Source organism: Harpia harpyja, chromosome W (assembly GCF_026419915.1).
Source record: "Harpia harpyja isolate bHarHar1 chromosome W, bHarHar1 primary haplotype, whole genome shotgun sequence".
Lineage (NCBI taxonomy): Eukaryota > Metazoa > Chordata > Aves > Accipitriformes > Accipitridae > Harpia > Harpia harpyja.
In genome coordinates, this window is record NC_068968.1 from 11215072 (window position 1) to 11237729 (window position 22658).

General features: G+C 46.0%; 1 protein-coding gene across 5 annotated transcripts in view; it reads left to right on the plus strand.

Moving 5' to 3' along the window:
- Positions 1-5982: 5982 nt before the first annotated feature.
- LOC128136092 (chromodomain-helicase-DNA-binding protein 1) overlaps positions 5983-22658 on the plus strand; it is an 84398-nt gene continuing 67722 nt past the window's right edge. For 4 of the 5 annotated variants that reach the window (XM_052775194.1, XM_052775196.1, XM_052775197.1 and 1 more), the window contains exons 1-2: positions 5983-6118; positions 7651-7849. In XM_052775194.1, the coding sequence (XP_052631154.1) occupies positions 7797-7849 (53 nt within the window). In that variant the 5' untranslated portion in view covers positions 5983-6118; positions 7651-7796. Of the gene's footprint in view, positions 6119-6931; positions 7049-7650; positions 7850-22658 lie in introns of those variants that run through there. The other variant, XM_052775195.1, reaches the window with a different exon arrangement.

Genomic DNA, 22658 nt, shown 5'->3' on the forward strand with positions numbered 1-22658 from the left:
CAGGTGAGGTTGGCAAATGTAAATAAAGCACCTTCATTTCTTTTAGCATAAACCAAAGGGCACATGCAGGTATTTCCTGGGGGAACTGCGCTTTGAGACATGTTTAGAAGTCTTAGGGACTGGAGAGTATCTCCTGGGTTACAAAGGGTGGCTAGTATTTTTAAGTGCTGTGTTCAGGAAGCAATTTCTTTTTAGTGGACACAGGCTAGCACCTCTGCTACACACAGAAAGCAGACACACCTCACAGCACTAAGTAAACCATGAAACTTAAAACAAGCAAAGGATTAATCCTCACTGGAAAAGAGGTAGGTTTAACCATATTAATTTGGATGTGGAAACTACTGCTGTTAGTGTCCTGGCAAAAAAAAAAAGATACTTCTTAGCAAACTACCCAGTAGTAACAGATTATAGTGAAGATGACGTATAATGCCTTCCTGGCAAAGGGGTGTTTGTAGTGGGTGCACGTACATGCATTATTGCTTCATTAATCTAAAGTAGCATCATGCATTCCAGAGTCTTCTAGAAACCTTAGAGCAGTTCTCCATAGACATCTGATATGCTGGGTTGGATGTAACTGTAGAGGTACTGTGCATCTGCAAAAGGAAGCATATGCCACAACAGGTGATGTTATAATCTTGATAGTACTGCTGGTAAGTTTCCCTAGCACACACTCCAATTATTAATTTATGCTAATACTGTCATATTTTCACAGCTATGGTTACTTTTGATAGCTAAATATGCTATTACAAATATATGTAATTTATGTACAGTCACACCTTCTTAATCTATAGACGATGTTGCAGAATATATCCTTCTTAATGAAGCAATTATAGAATCATAGAATCATTTAGGTTGGAAAAGACCCTTAAGATCACCAAGTCTAACCATTAACCTAACACTACCAAGTCCACCACTAAACCATGTCCCTAAGCACCACATCTTTTAAATACCTCCAGGAACGGTGACTCAACCACTTCCCTGGGCAGCCTGTTCCAATGCTTGATAACCCTTTTGGTGAAGACATTTTTCCTAATATCCAATCTAAACCTCCCCTGGTGCAACTTGAGGCCATTTCCTCTCGTCCTATCACTTGTTACTTGGGAAAAGAGACCAACACCTACGTCACTACAACCTCCTTTCAGGTAGTTGTAGAAAGCGATAAGGTCTCCCCTCAGCCTCCTTTTCTCCAGACTAAACAACCCCAGTTCCCTCAGCTGCTCCTCATAAGAATTGTTCTCTAGACCCTTCACCAGCTTCATTGCTCTTCTTTGGACGTGCTCCAGCACCTCAGCGTCTTTCTTGTAGTGAGGGGCCCAAAACCGAACACAGTATTCAAGGTGCAGCCTCACCAGTGCCAAGTACAGGGGGACAATTCCCTAGTCCTGATGGCCACACTATTTCTGATACAAGCCAGGATGCTATTGGCTTTCTTGGCCACCTGGGCACACTGCTGGCTCATATTCAGCTGGCTGTCGACCAACACCCCCAGGTCCTTTTCTGCCAGGCAGCTTTCCAGCCACTCTTCCCCAAGCCTCTAGCACTGCATGGGGTTGTTGTGACCCAAGTGCAGGACCTGGCACTTGGCCTTGTTGAATCTCATACAATTGATCCAGCCTGTCCAGATCCCTCTGTAGAGCCTTCCTACCCTCAAGCAGATCAACCCTCCCGCCCAACTTGGTGTCATCCGCAAACTTACTGAGGGTGCACTCGATCCCCTCGTCCAAATCATTGATAAAGATACTAAACAGAACTGGCCCCAATACTGAGCCCTGGGGAACACCACTTGTGACCAGCCACCAACTGGATTTAACTCCATTCACCACAACTCTTTGGGCCTGGCCATCCAGCCAGCTTTTTACCCAGCGAAGAGTACACCCGTCCAAGCTATGAGCAGCCAGTTTCTCCAGGAGAATGCTGTGGGAAATGGTGTCAAAGGCCTTACTAAAGTCCAGGTAAACAACATCCACAGCCTTTCCCTCATCCACTAGGCAGGTCACCTTGTCATAGAAGGAGATCAGGTTAGTAAAGCAGGACCTGCCTTTCATAAACCTATGCTAACTGGGCCTGACCACCTGGTTGTCCTGTACATGCCATGTGATGGCACTCAAGATGAGCTGCTCCATAACCTTCCCCGGCACCGAAGTGAGACTGACAGGCCTGTAGTTCCCCGGATCCTCCTTCCGGCCCTTCTTGTAGATGGGTATCACATGTGCTAACCTCCAGTCCACTGGGACCTCCCCAGTTAGCCAGGACTGCTGATAAATGATTGAAAGTGGCTTGGTGAGCACTTCCGCCAGCTCCCTGAGTACCCTTGGGTGGATCCCATCCAGCCCCATAGGCTTGTGTGTGTCTAAGTGGTGTAGCAGGTCGCTAACCATTTCCCCGTGGATTATGGGGGCTTCATTCTGCTCCCCATCCCTGTCTTCCAGCTCAGGGGGCTGGGTACCCCAAGAACAACTGGTCTTACTATTAAAGACTGAGGCAAAGAAGGCATTAAGTAAGTACCTCATCCTTTCCCTCATCCTTTGTCACTATGTGTCCCCCCGCATCCAGTATAGGATGGAGATTCTCCTTAGCACTCCTTGTGTTGCTAATGTATTTATAGAAACATTTATTGTCTTTTACAGCAGTAGCCAAATAAGTTCTAGTTGGGCTTTGGCCCTTCTAATTTTCTCCCTGCATAACCTCATGACATCCTTGTAGTCCTCCTGAGTTGCCTGCTCCTTCTTCTAAAGGTCATAAACTCCTTTTTTTTCCCTGAGTTCCAGCCAAAGCTCTCCATTCAGCCAGGCTGGTCTTCTTCCCCACTGGCTTGTCTTTCAGCACATAGGGACAGCCTGCTCCTGTGCTTTTAAGATTTCCTTCTTGAAGAATGTCCAGCCTTCCTGGACTCCTTTGCCCTAAATACTCACCAGAGGAATGCCAGGAAAGTGTGAACATATTAAAAATGTTTGCAGATTTGGGGCCTTATCCAACAGCTAAGCACCATACAGCCACTCACTCAACCCACCCCCCACCCAAGCAGGACAAGTAAGAGAACAGGAAGAGTAAAATAAGAAAACTCTGGGTCAAGATAAAGATAGTTTAATAAGTAAAGGAAAGAAGAAAATGAATGAAAACAAAATCACAAAACAAGTGATGCAAAGACAGTCACTCACTACCTCCCACGAATAGATTGATGCCCAGCCAGTCTCTGAGCAATGGCTACCTCCCCTAAAGTCCCCTCCTCTCAGTTTTTATTGCTGAGCATGACATCATATGGCATGGAATATTCCTTTGGACAATTCAGGTCAGCTGTCCAGGTTGTGTCCGCTCCCAGCCTTCATGCCCACCCCCAGCCTACTTGCTGCAGGGGCAGAGTGGGAAAAAGAGAAAGCCTTGATGCTATGCAAGCACTGTTCAGCAATAGCTAAAACATTGGTGTGTTATCAACACTGTTTTAGCCACAAATCCAAAACACAGTGCCGTGAGAGCTGCTACAAAGAAAATTAACTCCATCCCAGCCACACCTAGTACATCTTGGTAAAGTGTTTCCATGTTAATTACCTTAATTTAAATTAAAAATTTCAATTTCAATTTAATTTAAAGCAGTTATTTTCATTCTGACATTCTTGAATTTAAAGTCCATTGATCTTGTGGCATCTTTGTCTATCACAATGAAGTATTCTCCCTTAAGCTGACTTAGGCAAACTTAAGTGCTTCAGGAAGGAACATAGTCTAACAGGTTTTTTGTAGGCTTTCAAGCTGTTTTCTTGTCTGAACACCTTCTTATGCTTTTTTTTTAATTCTAAGGGGGAAAAAACATTTATTTTGAGGTATTTTTCTATGATGCTTGAGAGATGGACTAGTGGAATTGCCTCACCTAGCCTCTGCTGCTTCAGTTTGGTTCTAAAATGGAGATGGAGTTGCTGTGTGTAACAGCTGATCCCAACACTTGGTGGGCTGAAGGAGCAGCTGCAGGATACCCCTGCAGTCCTGCTGAGGGGGTGGCAGGTGCCTTGGCTGCCCAGCTTTGCTCACCCTGGTGGGGGCAGCCATGAGATAAACCCTAGGCCAACATCTCTAGCTGACTGACTGTGGCTCAGATGCTGACTCCTGGCCAACAGAACTCTTCAAGTATGAACTGATTTGACAGTTACTGTAGCCACCTTGCTCTGGTATACCCACACAATGACTCTTCTTTCAAGCCTTTCCTTCCTTCATGAGCAAACTGTGTTTTCTTGTTAATCTCAACCTCTTTTACTCTTGCAGGGTGCTGAAGAAAATTCCAAGTCTGGTACCACATCCCGGTCAGTAATGACCCCACAATCCCCCCTAGCATGATGGAGTGTAACTGCATATGCGGGAATCCAAAGAGGAGAAAACAGGTAAATCACTTCCTCTTTCCAACACATTTGGCTGTTTAATTGTGTTGCTCAGAGCACAGTCTTTCACTCAGCAGCCACTACTTTTGCCTCTCTGGGAACATGTAGACTTCAGCAGTAGGACAATTTACATGATTTTTTTTTTTTTTCTGAACAGGAGCCACCTTAAACAAACAGCTTTCTCATTAATCACTTCGAAACAACTCGAGTTAGATATTAAGAGAGTGAAAGGAGTGCTCTGCCTCCAGCTGGGGGATGCTGATACCGAAAAGCTGGTCGAAGAAACTCTCTAAGACTCGTTTTGGAGTTTTAGAAAGCAGGCATTCTTTATTGCAGCGCTGGATGCACGGGGGATAATTCCACCTAGCGTGCATGCCACAGCTTCAGCACAAACAGGTTATATGGAGTAACAATTACATATTAATCAGATTAGTGTACATATACATAAAAATTATTGTAACTGATTATCATAGTACTGCCTACATCCGATCATGCGCAATGTAGAATTCATTTGAGTTGAAGGGCTGCTTTTATGACCACCGACCCATTTGAAGTTCTTGTTGGCTGTCCTTGAAGTCTTTGTTCTTGTCCTTGTCCTTTGATCTTGAAGCTTAACGCAGTTTCAGTCACATGTGGTCAGTTTCAACATTGTTCTCATCTAGCGTACAGGAACATCTAGTCATAAGAGCCAAGAACTGCCAAACTTGAGAGTAACTGCCTCTACTAGTTAATTGCTTGGCTATACTTTTGTCTATTGTTTCAATCATAGTGTTAGTATAAGATTTCTAATAATTATTTACCAAATCTCACTTTTACAGTCACCTAGCAGCAAACCAGTTTCCACGGCTGGTACAAAATATTAAAACCATCAAAATATTTAGACATACCATACAGAATGTATGGACACATGCTATCAATGCCTTCCTCATGGAGGCAAGTGTCCTCTGTGTAGCTGCATGCCAAGCCTTCCTAAATATGCCCTAATGCTACTTGTAACCACATAGGAAGACTAAGAAATGCATATGTGTTTGTTAGGGAGCTCTGATTTTAGACAGGAAAAAACATGAAAAAAAAAACCCCACACCACACTAAACAGTAACATGTGGCCTAGGCAAGGTTCCCTGCCACGCTGCGCAGGTCATGGGCGCCCCTCAGGCCGGGCCGCACCCTGCCCCCTCACACAGGAGCTGCAGCGGGCACCAGGAGCGGCACCGGCCCCAGTGCCCGTTCGCTGCTGCTGCAGGCGGGCGTCTGCTGCCCCCGGCCCCGGCAGTATCCGGCGCGGCAAGGAGGCCGCTTTAGCTCCGCCACCCCCTCCAAGCGACCCTTCCTGCCGCCATGGCCTGGCGGCGCTGTCCCCTCCCGGCTGTTGCTCCTCCTCCTCCCCGCTCTGTCCCAGGGCGCAGGACTGACATCACGCCCAGGGTTTCCATCCGACTAAGGGAGGGGGAGGAGGTTGAGCGGAGTGGCAGCGTGATGGCGGTGGTCGGCAGGACTTAAGAAACGGCGGCGGAGCAACACAGCACCTACTCTCCAAGCTTCTCCCTGCCTGGTTTGGGGCCCTATTGTTCAAGCTGGTGGGGGCTGCAGGCGAGCCCGCCGCGTGGGGCTGTAAGGAGCCAGCGGCCCAGGCCCTGTGGCGGCCGCAGGAGCAGCCTCCGACCCTAGGTTGCAGCACAGACCTCTTCGTGGGGTGTAGCGCCGTCTCGGACCAGGGCAGCCCTAGGGAGGCCGGGCCGGGCGCACACACGCAGGTAGGCAGAGGCCCGCCATGGCTCCTTTCCCTTTCCCTGGTCCGGAGTTGTGCGGTGGCTGTCGCTTTCGAAGATGGATGGGGAGGCGACTGGCGTTGAGAAGAAGGGGTTGGATGGCCAGCACGGGGCTGGGCTCCTGGGCCTGCTCGCTATTTTCCGAAGAGGGAGGGAGGGAGCTGTGAGAGCTGAGGCGGGCAGCCGGGGTTGAGCCTCTTTCACTGGCTCCTGCGGGGGGAGCCTGTGACGAACCGGCTGGGAGGCAGGAGTGCGGCCTTCGCTCTTCTCTGGCCATGGGGGGGCGCTGGGAGAAGCGAGCACGGAGGACAGCGGCCGCCTTAGCAATACTGCCAGGGAGCCTTGGACAGGAGCGGCGCCTGTGCGGGTCGCGCCACCAGCAGAGGGTCGTCTCTGGGGGTGGGAGGTAGGGAGGCAGCCCTGGCCTGGGCTCTCCCTGGGAGCGCCTTGGGAGTGGTCGGTCACGGGAGGCCGCAAGAGCGCGGCGCGGGTGGCCGGGGAGGATCGTCGCGGAGCAGGGAGCGGGCGACAAGGATAGTTTCGTGGCCACTAAAGATATTTCCTGGAGTCCAGGGAGTGCCGGTCCCGGAGGCGGCAGGGTATTCACACCCTGGGCGCGGGAGGGAAGACAGCGCAGAGCTTGGCCTCGTTGGGCAGCAGCGGCTGATCCGCAAGGAACCACCAAGCTGCCCAGCTCGCCGCCGCGGGGGCCCCGGCCTAGCTTCGCGGCCTCTCTGGGGTTACAGGGCTCTTTCCTATCACTTTTCTTCCGTCGTTGCCTTTGTTTGCTGGCTGGAGTGGCCCTGGTGTCTGAGATGGTGCCTGAGCGCAGGGATTTTTCCGTCCCGGAACGAGGCGGCCCCTGCCTCCATAATGAGCTGTAGGTCGGGTTGTATTAGAGAAGAGCACCTCGAGGTAGGCAACCTGCAGGCGAGCCCCTAATCGCTTTCACACCACTAAATCTGTGAGAGGCGCTGCTCTTTAGCTGATTATCAGTGAGTTCATACTTACACTCCATTTAAAGTGAGCCTAAACTTTTTCTAGGTGCATCTAACACGGTAAAGATCTGGTTGAAGATGTTCATGTATATGAAATAACGATCACTCCATCTGTGGGTCCTTGTTAGCTTGATGTAGTTGAACCAATTTTTTAAAATGGGACAGTCTTTATTTTCTTGACTCTATCCCCAACTGGATGTAAACATGTCTGTGTCTGGAAATGCTTCTGATATGTTTGTTTTGTGCATGAAATAATTTTGCTAATCAGATCTTAGAGCATTAATATCCATAATTTTTATTTATGTGTTTGGGGAGGCTGTTTTCCTCTAAAAGTTAGATCTGGTTATTCTTAAGACAGTACTATGGCATACCAAAAGCTGTTTTTCAGTTAAAAAGATGTCAAATGTGTTAGATACTCCCTTTCAGTGTTGTTGTGACAAGACAGGTTATTTTCAGTATCTTTCAGTTGCAACCATCAAATATTTCAAATTATGTCAACATTTTCCTTTATTACTTTAGGTAATTTGGGAAAAATCTTCAATACCCGCAGAGAACAGTTGAGTAAACAAGTCACCTGGAAAACAGTATCAAGAAGTAGATTCTTGACATCTGCCTTCTAACCTGAGTGGACTTCTATTTATCTTTTAAACTTCTTAATATTTACAATGAATGGGCACAGTGATGAAGACATTGTAAGAAACAGTAGTGGAGAGTCAAGGTAAGCACTTTCAGTCCTTGGCTACGTATTCTCCTGTATTTTGTTTATTAGAACTGGTTTACATTTTAACTTTGTGCCAAAGCTTCCTGGTGAGCAGGTAGACCATTATTTAGGAGGACTGGCCATGCTTTTTTACAGATGCTTAATCTGCTTGTTAGAATCAGTTAGCTTCATTTAATAACTGTAACAATCGTGTATATACCTTACACAATACAGTTTTAATACTATTTAAGCTTTATCAGCATCCATTACTCTTTTTTCCTCAAAAGTTGTCTGAAGTGTCAAAAGCTGAAACAGATTAGATTGAAATGTTAAAGTAAAACTCGTGTCTATGAAGTGCAGGGCATGCATGCATAATATGTGCTGTATAAACCCCAAACTAGGCTATCTCTAAAGTTGGAACAGTGGATTGTTAATTCTAGTGAGGCTTCCTTTTTTTGTTGAGTTGTCAAAGCAGTATAACGGAAAGCATTAACTTCATGTTTGTTTTCCAAAGTGAAAGTACAGTTTTCCCAGCTGTTTTCTTAATTAAAAAAATAAAAATCCACCCCTCTAATGTTGATTGCTGGTGTGCTAGGATGTGTAGAGGGTTCATTTGGTTGGAAAAGCCTGGTTAGAACTTCCCTGCTGCAAGATGAGGATAACAGTAAACTTGTAGGGGTGGAATTAAATTCTTATTCTAGAACACTGCTAAGTTCAACAAGTATCTACTGCACTAGGAAGTTAATATTCCTAAAACTGGGAATATGATGAATGCTGCAAATTTAAGAAGGCAAGGCAAACTTACAAATAGAAGCAGTTGTGATCATGCTGTCAGTCTACCCATCTGTCTGTCTGTCTTCTCCTCTTTCTGATCACAGCCTGTTGAACCTGTTAGTTGATTCCATCAGTCAGAGGTCGTAAAGAAAACTGAGTTCTGTGGGCTTTATGAAAACAGCCAGTTGGGTAGAGGGGATAGATCTAAATTATTGCCCCAAGTGAAGAAATCCAAGAACAACATAATGGCCAGCCGATCATTCAGCGCATGCTGGCCATTAAGCTTGCATGTAGCATAGTGAGTAATGGGGTGGGAAGAAGGGGGAAGAGAGAAGTGTTTGGGTGATATTAGGTGCAAATCTCTAGGAAACCTATAAGCAGTAAAACTAAAGAAACTTTAACAACTTTTGTGTATTTTTTTTTATGTCAAGCTTCCATGTTATACCTAGAAATATTCTAGAAAGTCAGTAAACTTTGAATCTTGTGAATAATTTGTAAACTTTTTTTTTTGTTAGATTTCTGCTTCCAGTAAAGATGGTACTTGTCTAGTTAGCAAACAAATTTTGGGTTTCTTCTAGTAAGTGGCAAAATATTCCTGATTGCTTATATTAAAAAAAAAAAAAACAAACAAAAAACCAACCAAACCCAAAACAAGCTTTGTCAGTTGAGTAGAGGAACATGAACAAAATAAAACAGTGTGAACAAAGCTAGTCGTCTGAACTTTTAGAGAGTTATACATAAGACCTCCAATAAACATTAACTTATCAGGGACAACTCTGATGACTTTGTATTTATGAAGTTTTTTACTACTTGAAACAAGCCACCTAGCTAAAGATAATGTAGGAATAATACTGCGTATCAAACTATGACCACTTGTAAATACCAGTATATCAAAGTTATTCAAAAGCAATTCTCATAAGACTAAACTAACTAACTATCAAAAAAGCATCCAGACAACTTTATTATAAGTAAATATCAGGAAGATGCAAATTACTTAAAACATGACAGTTGCCTGTGAAGTGAGACTTTGTTCTGCATCTTAAATGTACTGCTGAGCACATTTTAAAACGTTAAACTTTTTTTCCCCTAGGCTTGTATCAGTCATTAACCCTGTAGCCTAATTCACAGACAGATCTCGGAAAACCTATTTGTATGCTTGCCATTTGCTAACAGGAAACTCTGTTTTTGTAAATGAAGGGTGAAGGCTTCCAATATTAAAGAATTGAGCCCTTTTTCTGTCCAGCCTATTTTCATTATTAAAATAATTTATTGTGAAAGGTGTTTGATGCTTATGGGGTACCTTAGTATGACTTGCCCCTGTTGTTGTTGTGGTTTGTTTTTGTTTGTTGGTGTTGTGTTATCATCTCCCCCCCTCCCCCCCCCTTCTTCAAGTTTTCCAGAACTCTAACTTATTTTCACTAGGAGGAAAACTCTTTAAGCTAGCTATGACTGCAGACAGATATCTAACTGTAACCAGGGAAGTGAAGCTGCATTTAGTCTTCAAATAGTCTGGAAATATGAATTCTATATAATGGAAATAAAATCAGTAACAAAATAGCTACTATTGATGGCAAATTATCATTACTAGGCTTTTAGTGATCCTGTTCCATTCAGAATGCTAGGAAGAGAAGCAAAACAAGTTGAGAAAGTAATTGAGAATTGCTGCTGGGAAGAAACTGCAGAGAAAGTCAGACTTTCAAAAGTAGGTATAAAAGGAGAGATGAAGGTAGATACAGTGACAAATCTAGGCAGCAGTATTGGTGATACAGTTGGTAATAATGACAATGAATCTTTGAAAAGTATGCCACTTTAAAAATGTGACACTTTACAAATGTAGCAAGGCCATTTTTCCCTCTTTGATGTCTGTGTAAGCTTCCATGGTTGTTGCTCTGCGGTGACAGTCCTGATCACAATTAAATATAGCCAGATCTAGAGGAGCCACCATCACTACTTTGAAAAGTAAAGAGAAGCAGTGGATCAGGGCTGGCTTTACAGAAATACACAGCCTCATGGATACTGTTTTATACTGTTTTAAAGAAACTCTTACTGTGAATTGCAGAAGTTGTGGAAAGCCTGTAGTATTCTCAGCAATAGGAGGGCTGGAGAAGGGGCTAACTGAAAACCTTAGGTTGTATACACTGGCTAGAACTGTGGTAAGGAATTGTAGCTGTCTTCTATTCCCTGTGACTAGCTGTGAAGAAGCATTTCTGAAGCATGTGTGAAAGAAATGGCCAATTTGCCATGCACCTGTGTTCCTTTCCACTGTTGAATCTCTTCATCTGACTGGTAGATGACCAGAAATCTTTCCATTGCTGCAGGTGCTGAGCCTGAAGTTCTGTTTGGCCACAAGTAGAAGCAAATCTCTTGTATTTTCATGGTTTAATAACTTGTTGTTGCACTGTTTGGACTTTCCTTGGCCTTGTTAGCAACCACTGAAGCTATAAATCTGTGCTAGTGCCAAGCATGGTTGTATTTGGGATTGCATGGCAAGGTTTTGGTAGCTGGGGGGCTACAGGGGTGGCTTCAGCGAGAAGCTGCTAGAAGCTTCCCCTATGTCCCATGGAGCCAATGCCAGACGGCTCCAAGACGGACCCGCTGCTGGCCAAGGCTGAGCCCATCAGCGACAGTGGTAGTACCTCTGTGATAACGTATTTAAGAAGGGAAAAAAGTTGCTGTGGCACAGAAACTGCAGCTGGAGAGAGGAGTGAGAACACGTAAGAGAAACAACCCTGCAGACACCAAGGTCAGTGAAGAAGGAGGGGGAGGAGGTGCTCCAGGCGCCAGAGCAGAGATTCCCCTGCAGCCTGTGGTGAAGACCATGGTGAGGCAGGCTGTCCCCCTGCAGCCCATGGAGGACCCCACGCCGGAACAGGTGGATGCCCAAAGGAGGCTGTGACCCCATGGGAAGCCCATGCTGGAGCAGGCTCCTTGGCAGGACCTGTGGCCCCATGGAGAGAGGTGCCCACGTTGGAGCAGGTTTTCTGGCAGGACTTGTGACCCTGCAGGGGACCCACGCTGGAGCAGCATCCTCCTGAAGGACTGCACCCCGTGGAAGGGACCCATGTTGGAGCAGTTCGTGAAGAACTGCAGCCCATTGGAAGGACCCATGTTGGAGAAGTTCGTGGAGGACTGTCTCCCGTGGGAGGGGCCCCATGCTGGAGCAGGGGAAGAGTGTGAGGAGTCCTCCCCCTGAGGAGGAAGGAGTGGCAGAGACAACATGTGATGAACTGACTACAACCCCCATTCCCCATCCCCCTGCGCTGCTGTGAGGGGAGGAGGTAGAGAAAATCGGGACTGAGGTTGTGCCAGGGAAGAAGGGAGAGGTGGGGGGAAGGTATTTTACGATTTGGTTTTATTTCTCATTACCCTACTCTGATTGGATTGGTAATAAATTAAATTAATTTTCCCCATGTCAAGTCTGTTTTGCCTGTGACAGTAATTGCTGACTGATCTCCCTGTCCTTATCTCGACCCACAAGCCTTTTGTTATATTTTCTCTCCCCCCCTCAGCTGGACAGGGGAGTGATAGTTTGGCTTTGGTGGGTGCCTGGTGTCTAGCCAGGGTCAACCCACCACAATGGTGAAGGTTGTACACTGACAGAAACGTTATAATCTAATCTTGCTGCTTGATCTTAGAATTTCTGTGTAATAATTACAGTGGGGTCTACTCTCCAGTTTTTTTTATTTACTTTAAATCACTGCTCTGGAATGTTTTCAGTAGTTCTAGGTAAAATATCACAGATAAACATTATCTGGATAGCAAGTAAGTATAAGCACAAAAACTTTATAGCAGTGCTTTGAGAAACTGACTCTTAAATTTAAGAAAAGCATTTTTGTGTAGTGTTCTTGAAAGCATTCTGTTGCAAACGAATAGGAGTAAATACACATTAGCTAGCATTAAGAAAGCTTAATGAGCAAGGAAGGGCAGTTATAGCTGAACTGCAACACAAGCTCCAGGTAGAACAGGGAATGCAAAAGTGAAACATTGGTGCCAATTGAATAGCAACCTGGTTTCCCATCTCTTTGCTCTTCCTATGTTTCTTGTAGAACAAGACATGAAGCACTTGAGCAGACCTTACTTCTCTGTATGTAAAAAAGGGTGTGCTCAGTAAAGCTTATCTGGAAAGTAGCTGGCTGGGTTGCATTGTACTTCCTTTTTCCAGTAAGCAGAAAGTGGCTTCTTGCACCAAGGTCCCTTACCATTGTTTATGTTCTTGAAAGCTGATGTTAATACAAGACTGTAATTTCTGTGGATTTAATTTGCTTTCTTGATTTAATAGTCTGTGGACCACAAAAGATAGTTTAATAAAGACAGCTCTTTGTCAGCAGGCTTGAATTTGCTGTATAAACTCATACCTTCTACAGAAGATTAAAAAGATAAACTGAAAGCCACTATTCTAAGTTCCTGCTTTCAAGAAACCTAAGTGGGAGTTAAAACAAAGATTCCCCAAGCATATTTACAGAAGTATTCTCATCTATTGGTTTCTTTTTGGTAGAAGTAGGTAATACAAATTGGGGGGGGGGGGGGGGGGGGGGAAGTGTGTATGTATAGAGAGAGTTGTATTGGGTTTATGTGGCAAAGTTTTGGTAGTGAGGAGACTGCAGGGGTGGCTTCTGTCAGAAGAGACCAGGAGCTGCCCCTGTGCTGGACAAAGCCAGTTCCAGCTGGCTCCAAAATGGACCTGCCACTGGCCAAAGCTGAGCCAATCAGTGAAGCTGGTGGCACCTCTGTGATAACATTTAAGGGTAAAATGCTGTGCAGCAGAGTGTGTGTGTGAGAGAGGGAGGAACGAGGGGAGAAAAACACAAGAGAAACAGCTCTGCAGACACCAAGGTCAGTGAAGGAGGGGGAGGAGCAGAGATTCCCCTATAGCCTGTAGAGAAGACCACTCCAGAGCAGATATCCACCCTGCAGCCTATGGAGGGCCCCACACCAGAGCAGGTGGATGTGCCCTGAAGGAAGCTGCAGCCTGTAGAGAGCGCATGATGGCGCAGGCTCCTGGCAGGAACTGTGGCCTTTGGAGAGGAGCCAATGAAGGAGTAGGTTTTCTGTCAGGAACTGCAGCCCCTGGGGGACCCACGCTGGAGCAGTCCATTCCTGAAGGACTGTACCCCGTGGAGAGGACCCATGCTGGAGCAGTTTGTGAAGGACTATCCTGTGGGAGGGACCCCACATTGGAGCAGGGAAAAAGTGTGAGGAGGAAGGAGTGGCAGATGAGCTGTTATGAACCGATTGCAACTCCCCATTCCACATTCTTCCCCTCCACCCCCCGGGGTGGGGGGAGGAGGTAGAAAGTTGGGAATGAAAATTAGTTTTGTCTTTGTGTCTCACCATCCTACTTTTATTTTTAATTGGCAAGAAATGAATTTGAGTTGTGTCGTGGTTTAACCCCAGTCGGCAACTAAGCACCATGCAGCCGCTCACTCGCTCCCCCCCCACCCAGCAGGATGGGGGAGAGAATTGGAAGGAAAAAGGTAAAATTTGTGGGTTGAGATAAGAACAGTTTAGTAGAACAGAAAAGAAGAGACTAATAATGATAACAACAATAATAAAATGACAATAATAATAATAATAAAAGGATTGGAATATACAAAACAAGTGATGCACAATGCAATTGCTTACCACTCACCAACCGATGCCCAGTTAGTTCCCGAGCAGTGATCCCCCCCCAGGCCAACTCCCCCCAGTTTATATACTGGGCATTGTCATATGATATGGAATACCCCATTGGCCAGTTTGGGTCAGCTGCCCTGGCTGTGTCTCCTCCCAACTTCTTGTGCCCCTCCAGCCTTCTTGCTGGCCGGGCATGAGAAGCTGAAAAATCCTTGACTTTAGTCTAAACACTACTTAGCAACAACTGAAAACATCAGTGTGTTATCAACATTCTTCTCATACTAAACCCAAAACATAACACTATGCCAGCTACTAGAAGGAAAATTAACTCTATCCCAGCCGAAACCAGGACAAGTTGTCAGCCAAAGTCAGGAAAAAGGAATCGAGTTCGTGCTTCAGAATAGATGAGGACAGGAAATAACACTTCTTGGTAGCCTGAACTTAATACTCTTTGCTCCCTTCGTTTTTTATTGGTGGTGATGAATAAGATGAATCTCTTTTACACATCTAAATCGGATCGAGTAGTTCAGTTTTCTTTAATAAAGAAAAAAAAAAGAAGAAAAAAAGCCCACTTGCACTGTATTTGCCTAAATAAACTTACCTATGAACTTTCAGTTTTAAGAGTTTGGCATTTAGTGTCTGTTACTTCTATTCATTCTGGAAGGGGCTCTTCCCATTCAAATGCATGACCTTCCTTGGACTTCTGGTTTATTAAAATAATGGTGAACTGTCATCTCAGATGCTTTTCAAAGACCTTGCAGAAATTAATCTTTTCTGGTTTTAATGGGTTAAACTTTTGTTTTGCTCAAATTGATATTCTGTTTCCTGTTGTTTTTAAATTGGAGGATTGTTAAGGCAGTTTAATGTAACGAATGCCCTCTAAATCAGCAGTGATAAATTGTCCTCTTGGGTCCTTTATCAACCTAGACCTTATACAGGAGTCTAAATGCTCTAACAGTGCTTTTGCAGCATGGCTTGTGTAGCTTTCTGTCTTGAAGTTTCTCTTCCTAGTGCCTTGTATAAATTAGCTGACTTCCTAGTTGTGTGTTCTGATCAGGGGGACCTTGTTTTAAGAGGTTAGCTAGTGAAGCTAAACCTAAGACTACTGAAAAGAACTAGTGACTCTGTGACAGAACACTTGCTCTTAATGTTTGTCAGTGACTTTTTTCTTTAAGTCTGTCTTCTCCTGTTATCTCCCCAAAGCATACTCTGATTTTATTCTATAGATATTTATTGAAAAATTAACAGGTACAAGCATGCAACAATTATCTCTTGGTACTCTCAGTAAGCTATCTTGCTTTTCTTGCAAAATAGTTTGAAAATAAATATTGCTTTTGTGGATCTCTCTTAAGTTGCTCTTGAATATATTGAGAATATCCAGAGACAATGTCTATAAAATGTAATACAGACTAACTTCTTAGTTGTGTCAAACTTTCATACCAAATCAGATTTGACATATGCTGCTGTACAAATGCAACTATTTGACTCAAGGGCTAGGGGTGTGAGAAGCTTCTGTACTACATATCCTGGAAGATGCTCTCTGTAGACTTTACATTGGTTTGCCAACATACATGAAACTATACTTTTTCATGTAGAAATCCCATACTGAGAGCATGCTATTCATTCTTAGTATATATTCCTGCATGCCTATTACTGCAGGTTAGCATTGTCAGTTAACTTTGTCATCATTGCAGTGATTTGTTTGCATGGTAGAGAAGTAGTCTCACTTCAACAGGACTGAAGAGGTCATCATTATTGCTTTATCCATCACTTTCGCTTCTTTTTTTCCATGGTCCCGTGATGCTCCTATAACTGTTTTGTGCAGTCTCATGCATTCCTGTCTTTGTTTAGTGTTGTTGGTTTTGGGTTTGGGCCCCTATTGTTTTAGATCTAGAGTTCTTCTAATTCTAGTCTTGATAGTGTTTATAATTTCTGTTGATGTTTGGTCTCTTCTTGGAAGCACATTCATCAGTGAAGAAGGGAGGGGAGAAAAAAAAAAAAAGGCAAATTACACCACAGGATGAGTTGGTTGGAAGAGGACAGCAATGCAAGAGCAGAGGTAAAGGGAGGACATAATGTGACAAGGTGGGATACGGTAAATGGACAAACGCAGGTGAATAGTTGTCATGCTTTAACCCCAGCCAGCAACTAAGCACCACGCAGCTGCACACTCACTCCCCCCGACCCAGTGGGATGAGGAAGAGAATCGGAAGGAAAAAGGTAAAACTCGTGGGTTGAGATAAGAACAGTTTAGTAGAACAGAAAAGAAGAGACTAATAATGATAACAACAACAATAATAAAATGACAATAATAATAATAATAAAAGGATTGGAATATACAAAACAAGTGATGCACAATGCAATTGCTTACCACTCACCAACCGATGCCCAGTTAGTTCCCGAGCAGTGATCCCCCCAGGCCAACGCCCCCCCCAGTTTATATACTAGACATGACCCTAACCCTAACCCATTGTGCAGCAGGATAGATATGACTTAGTCGCCATCACGGAAACATGGTGGGATGACTCCCATGACTGGAGTGCTGCAATGGATGGCTACAAGCTCTTCAGAAGGGATAGGCAAGGTAGAAGAGGTGGTGGGGTGGCTCTTTATGTTAGGGAATGTTTTGACTGTTCAGAGCTACACGATTCTGATGACAAGGTGGAGTGCTTATGGGTGAGGATGAGAGGGAAAGCCAATAAGACAGATATTGTGCTGGGAGTCTGTTATAGACCGCCTGACTAGGTTGAAGAGACGGATGAATTGTTCTACAAGCGGCTGGCAGTAGTCTCAGAATCGTGTGCCCTTGTCCTTGTGGGGGACTTTAAATTTCCAGACGTCTGCTGGAAATACAACACAGCAGTGAGTAAACAATCTAGGAGGTTCCTGGAGTGTGTGGAAGATAACTTCTTGACACAGCTGGTGGGTGAGCCAACCAGGGGAGGAGCCTTGCTAGATCTGTTCTTTACGAACAGGGAAGGACTGGTGGGAGGTGTGATGGTTGGAGGCCGTCTTGGGCTTAGTGACCATGAAATGATAGAATTTTCAATTCTTGGTGAGGCAAAGAAGGTGGTCAGCAAAACCACCACTATGGACTTCCGGAGGGCTAACTTTGGCCTCTTCAAGGCACTGGTTGAGAGAGTCCCTTGGGAGACGGTCCTGAAGGGCAAAGGGGTCCAGGAGGGATGGACGTTCTTTAAAAAGGAAATCTTAATGGCTCAGGACCAGGCTATTCCCATGTGCCGCAAGTCGAACCGCCGAGGAAAACGACCGGCCTGGCTGAATGGGGAGCTTTTGCTAGGACTTAAGAAAAAAAAGGAGAGTTTATCATCTCTGGAGGAAAGGGCGGGCAACTTGGGAGGAGTACAGGGATCTTGTTAGATCATACAGAGAGAAAATTAGAAAGGCGAAAGCTCAGCTAGAACTAAATCTGGCCACTATCGTAAGGGACAACAAAAAATGTTTTTACAAATATGTTAACAGTAAAAAGAATCCCAAGGAGACTATCTTTCCTTTAATGGATACAGAAGGGAATGTAGCAACCAGTGATGAGGAAAAGGCTGAGGTACTTAATGCCTTCTTTGCCTCAGTCTTTAATAGTGAGTCCAGTCATCCTCAGGGTACTCCACCCCATGAGCTGGAAGGTAAGGATGAAGAGCATAACATACCCCCCCCTTAATCCAGGAGGAATTAGTTAGGGACCTGCTACGCCATCTGGACACTCACAAATCTATGGGACCTGATGGGATCCATCCAAGAGTACTGAGGGAACTGGCAGAGGTCCTTGCCAAGCCACTCTCTATCATCTATCAGCGTTCCTGGTCAACAGGGGAGGTCCCAGACGACTGGAGGCTTGCCAATGTGACTCCCATTTATAAGAAGGGCTGGAGGGAGGATCCGGGGAACTACAGGCCTGTCAGCCTGACCTCGGTACCGGGGAAGATTATAGAACGGTTTGTCTTGAAAGCACTCACATGGCAACTCCAGGATAAGAGGGGGATCAGGCCCAGTCAGCATGGGTTTACGAAAGGCAGGTCCTGCTTGACCAACCTGATCTCCTTCTATGACCAGGTGACCCGCCTAGTGGATGAGGGAAAGGCTGTCGATGTTATTTTCCTAGACTTCAGCAAGGCCTTTGACACTGTCTCTCATGGCATACTCCTTGAGAAGCTGGCATCTCGTGGCCTGGATAAGTGCACTATTCACTGGGTGAAAAACTGGCTGGATGGCCGAGCCCAGAGGGTAGTGGTGAATGGGGTGAAATCCAGTTGGTGGCGGGTCACAAGTGGTGTTCCCCAGGGCTCGGTGTTGGGCCCTGTTCTGTTTAATATCTTTATCGATGATTTGGATGAGGGGATTGAGTGCACCCTCAGCAAGTTTGCAGACGACACCAAGTTGGGAGGCAGGGTCGATCTGCTTGAGGGTAGGGAGGCTCTACAAAGAGATCTGGACAGGCTGGATCGATGGGCTGAGGCCAATCGTATGAGGTTCAACAAGGCCAAGTGCCGGGTCCTGCACTTGGGTCACGGCAACCCCATGCAGCGCTACAGGCTTGGGGAAGAGTGGCTGGAAAGCTGCCTGGCAGAGAAAGACCTGGGTGTGCTGGTTGACAGCTGGCTGAATATGAGCCAGCAGTGTGCCCAGGTGGCCAAGAAGGCCAATCGCATCCTAGCCTGTATCAGGAACAGTGTGGCCAGCAGGAACAGGGAGGTGGTTGTTCCCCTGTACTCGGCAGTGGTGAGGCCGCACCTCGAGTACTGTGTTCAGTTTTGGGCCCCTCACTACAGGAAAGACATTGAGCTGCTAGAGCGTGTCCAGAGGAGAGCAACCAAGTTGGTGAGGGGCCTTGAGCACAAGTCTTATGAGGAGCGGCTGAGGGATCTGGGGCTGTTCAGTCTAGAAAAGAGGAGGCTGAGGGGAGACCTTATCGCTCTCTACAACTACCTGAAAGGGGGTTGTAGTGAGGTGGGTGTTGGTCTCTTCTGTCAGGTGTCTGGAGATAGGACAAGAGGAAATGGCCTCAAGTTGAGGCAAGGGAGGTTTAGGTTAGATATTAGGAAAAATTTCTTTACTGAGAGGGTTGTCAAACATTGGAATGGGCTGCCCAGGGAAGTGGTTGATTCACCATCCCTGGAGGTATTCAAAAAGCGAGTGGACAGGGTACTCCAGGGCATGGTTTAGGGGGCATGGTTAATGGTTGGACTCGATGATCTTGAAGGTCTTTTCCAACCGAAATGATTCTATGATTCTATGATTCTATGACGTCACATGGTATGGAATACCCCATTGGCCAGTTTGGGTCAGCTGCCCTGGCTGTGTCCCCTCCCAACTTCTTGTGCCCCTCCAGCCTTCTTGCTGGCTGGGCATGAGAAGCTGAAAAATCCTTGACTTTAGCCTAAACACTACTTAGCAACAACTGAAAACATCAGTGTGTTATCAACATTCTTCTCATACTAAACCCAAAACATAACACTATGCCAGCTACTAGAAAGAAAATTAACTCTATCCCAGCCAAAACCAGGAAAATATCCACCCCTTACTCTATACCATTGTCGTGGTTTCAGCCCAGCCGGTAACAAAGGACCACGCAGCCGCTCGCTCACTCCTCCCGCCCCCCTCCGGTGGGATAGGGAGGAGACGGAGGAGAGAAAAGAAAAAAAAACCTGGAACCTCGAGGGTTGAGATAAGGGCAGTTTACTGGGACAACACAAAAAAAGGTTGCAACAACAACAACGGTACTAATGAAAGAATATACAGAGTGATGCACAGTGCAACTGCTCACCACCTGGAACCCGACGCTCCGCCACCGAAAGTCACGAGCCCTCCCCCCGGCCTGCTCCCGATTTATATACTGAGCATGATGTCACATGGTATGGAATAGCTCCTTGGCTAGTTCAGGTCGGCTGCCCCGGCTATGCCCCCCCACCTCCCAGGTTCCTGTAAAAATTAACTCTATCCCAGCTGAACCCAGGACATTATCCACCCCTTATTCTATACCATCTACATCATGCCCAGATCTTACATTTTCCAATCAACTACTATGACTTTCCTTGTCTTATATATATATATGTATATATGGATATGGACACCGCCCCCACCCAAATAGTATTCCCTTAGTCGATGGGCTATCCCTCCAATTTGTCCATCAATTTTATTTAGTCCATGACTTTGGGGCTCCATCTGTTGTAATAGTTCTTCAGGATAAGAGAGATGGTGTGAGGTGTTAGGTTGTTGTATGCTGCCTCTGGAACTTGTGGCCGGTACATTTGGTGCAACCCATACCCTTGGCCTGCAGGTCAAAGAGGCTGATCTTGAGGAAATTGCTGGGCACCAGTTCAAGTTCTATCACTGTTGTACTTGGCTCAGTTTCAAAGTCCATCCTTCAGTCATTTGGGTAATTCTTACAGTAATACCCTTGATATGGCATATAGACACTATAGATACAATGACATACATTGGCAGGTTATTTAGCAGTTAAATATCATACAGCCTAATTCACTGGCTATTCTCTCCCAAAATCAAATCTCCCTGAGGTACACATCGAACTTCCCCATCCTTCTGCATCACCCACCAAGTGTACCCAGGTCCCTGAGCAAAAACAACCCCTTGGATGGGTTTGTCTCTGCTTGAGGGGGGACTAACCCAGACTGTCTTTCCTAACATACTCCTCATGCGCACTACAGGGACTTTATCCCCTTCTACAGTATGTGGAAGTCTTGGTTGGGCGGGGCCAGCCTGATTGGTGGATCCTCTAGTATTAACTAACCAGGTGGCTTTTGTTAAATGTGTATCCCAATGTTTGAAAGTTCTACCCCCCATTGCTCTCAATGTAGTTTTCAGCAGTCCATTGTATCGTTCGATTTTTCCGGAGGCTGGTGCGTGATAAGGGATGTGATATACCCACTCAGTGCCATGTTCTTTGGCCCAGGTGTCTATGAGGTTGTTTTGGAAACGAGTCCCATTGTCCAACTCGATTCTTTCTGGGGTGCCGTGTTGCCATAAAACTTTCTCTTCAAGGCCCAGGATAGTGTTCTGGGCAGTGGCGTGGGACACAGGATATGTTTCCAGCCATCCAGTGGTTGCTTCCACCATTGTAAGCACATGGCGCTTGCCTTGGCGGGTTCGTGGAAGTGTGATATAGTCAATCTGCCAGGCCTCCCACTGTTTATATTTCAGCCATCGCCCTCCACACGACAGGGGTTTTAGCCGCTTGGCTTGCTTAATTGCAGCACATGTTTCACATTCATGGATAACCTGTGCGATAGTGTCCATGGTCAAGTCCACCCCTCGATCACGAGCCCATCTATATGTTGCATCTCTTCCCTGATGGCCCGAGGTATCATGGGCCCACTGAGCCATAATTAGCTCACCCCTACGTTGCCAGTCCAGGTCCACCTGAGACACTTCAATCTTGGTGGCCTGATCCACCTGCTGGTTCTTTTGATGTTCTTCAGTGGCCCGACTCTTGGGTACATGAGCATCTACGTGACGTACTTTTACCACTAGCTTCTCTATCCGAACAGCAATATCTTGCCACAGTGCGGCCGCCCACATGGGTTTACCTCTGCGCTGCCAGTTGCTCTTCTTCCATTGCTGTAGCCACCCCCACAGGGCATTTGCCACCATCCATGAGTCAGTACAGAGATAGAGCACTGGCCACTTCTCCCTTTCGGCAATGTCTAACGCTAGCTGGATGGCTTTCACTTCTGCAAACTGACTCGATTCACCTTCTCCTTCATCAGTTTCTGCAACTAGTCGTGTAGGACTCCATACAGCAGCCTTCCACCTCTGATGTTTTCCCACAATGCGACAGGACCCATCAGTGAACAGGGCATATTGCCTCTCATTTTCTGGCAGTTTATTATACAGCGGGGCTTCTTCAGCACATGTCACCTCCTCCTCTGGAGACATTCCAAAATCTTTGCCTTCTGGCCAGTCCGTGATCACTCCCACAATTCCTGGGTGACTGGGGTTTCCTATGTGAGCTCGTTGTGTGATTAGCGCGGCCCACTTACTCCACGTGGCATCAGTTGCATGATGTGTAGAGGAGACTTTCCCTTTGAACATCCATCCCAGCACTGGCAGTCGGGGTGCTAAGAGGAGCTGTGTTTCAGTACCAACCACTTCTGAGGCAGCTCAAACTCCTTCATATGCTGCCAACATCTCTTTTTCAGTTGGAGTATAGCGAGCCTCGGATCCTCTGTATCCCCGACTCCAAAACCCCAGGGGTTGGCCTCGGGTCTCCCCAGGTGCTTTCTGCCAGAGGCTCCAGGTAGGGCCATTCTCTCCAGCTGCAGTATAGAGCACATTTTTAACATCTTGTCCTGCCCGGACTGGTCCAAAGGCTACTGCATGAACAATCTCCCATTTAATTTGTTCAAAGGCTTGTCGTTGCTCAGGCCCCCATTTAAAATCATTCTTCTTCCGGGTCACTTGATAG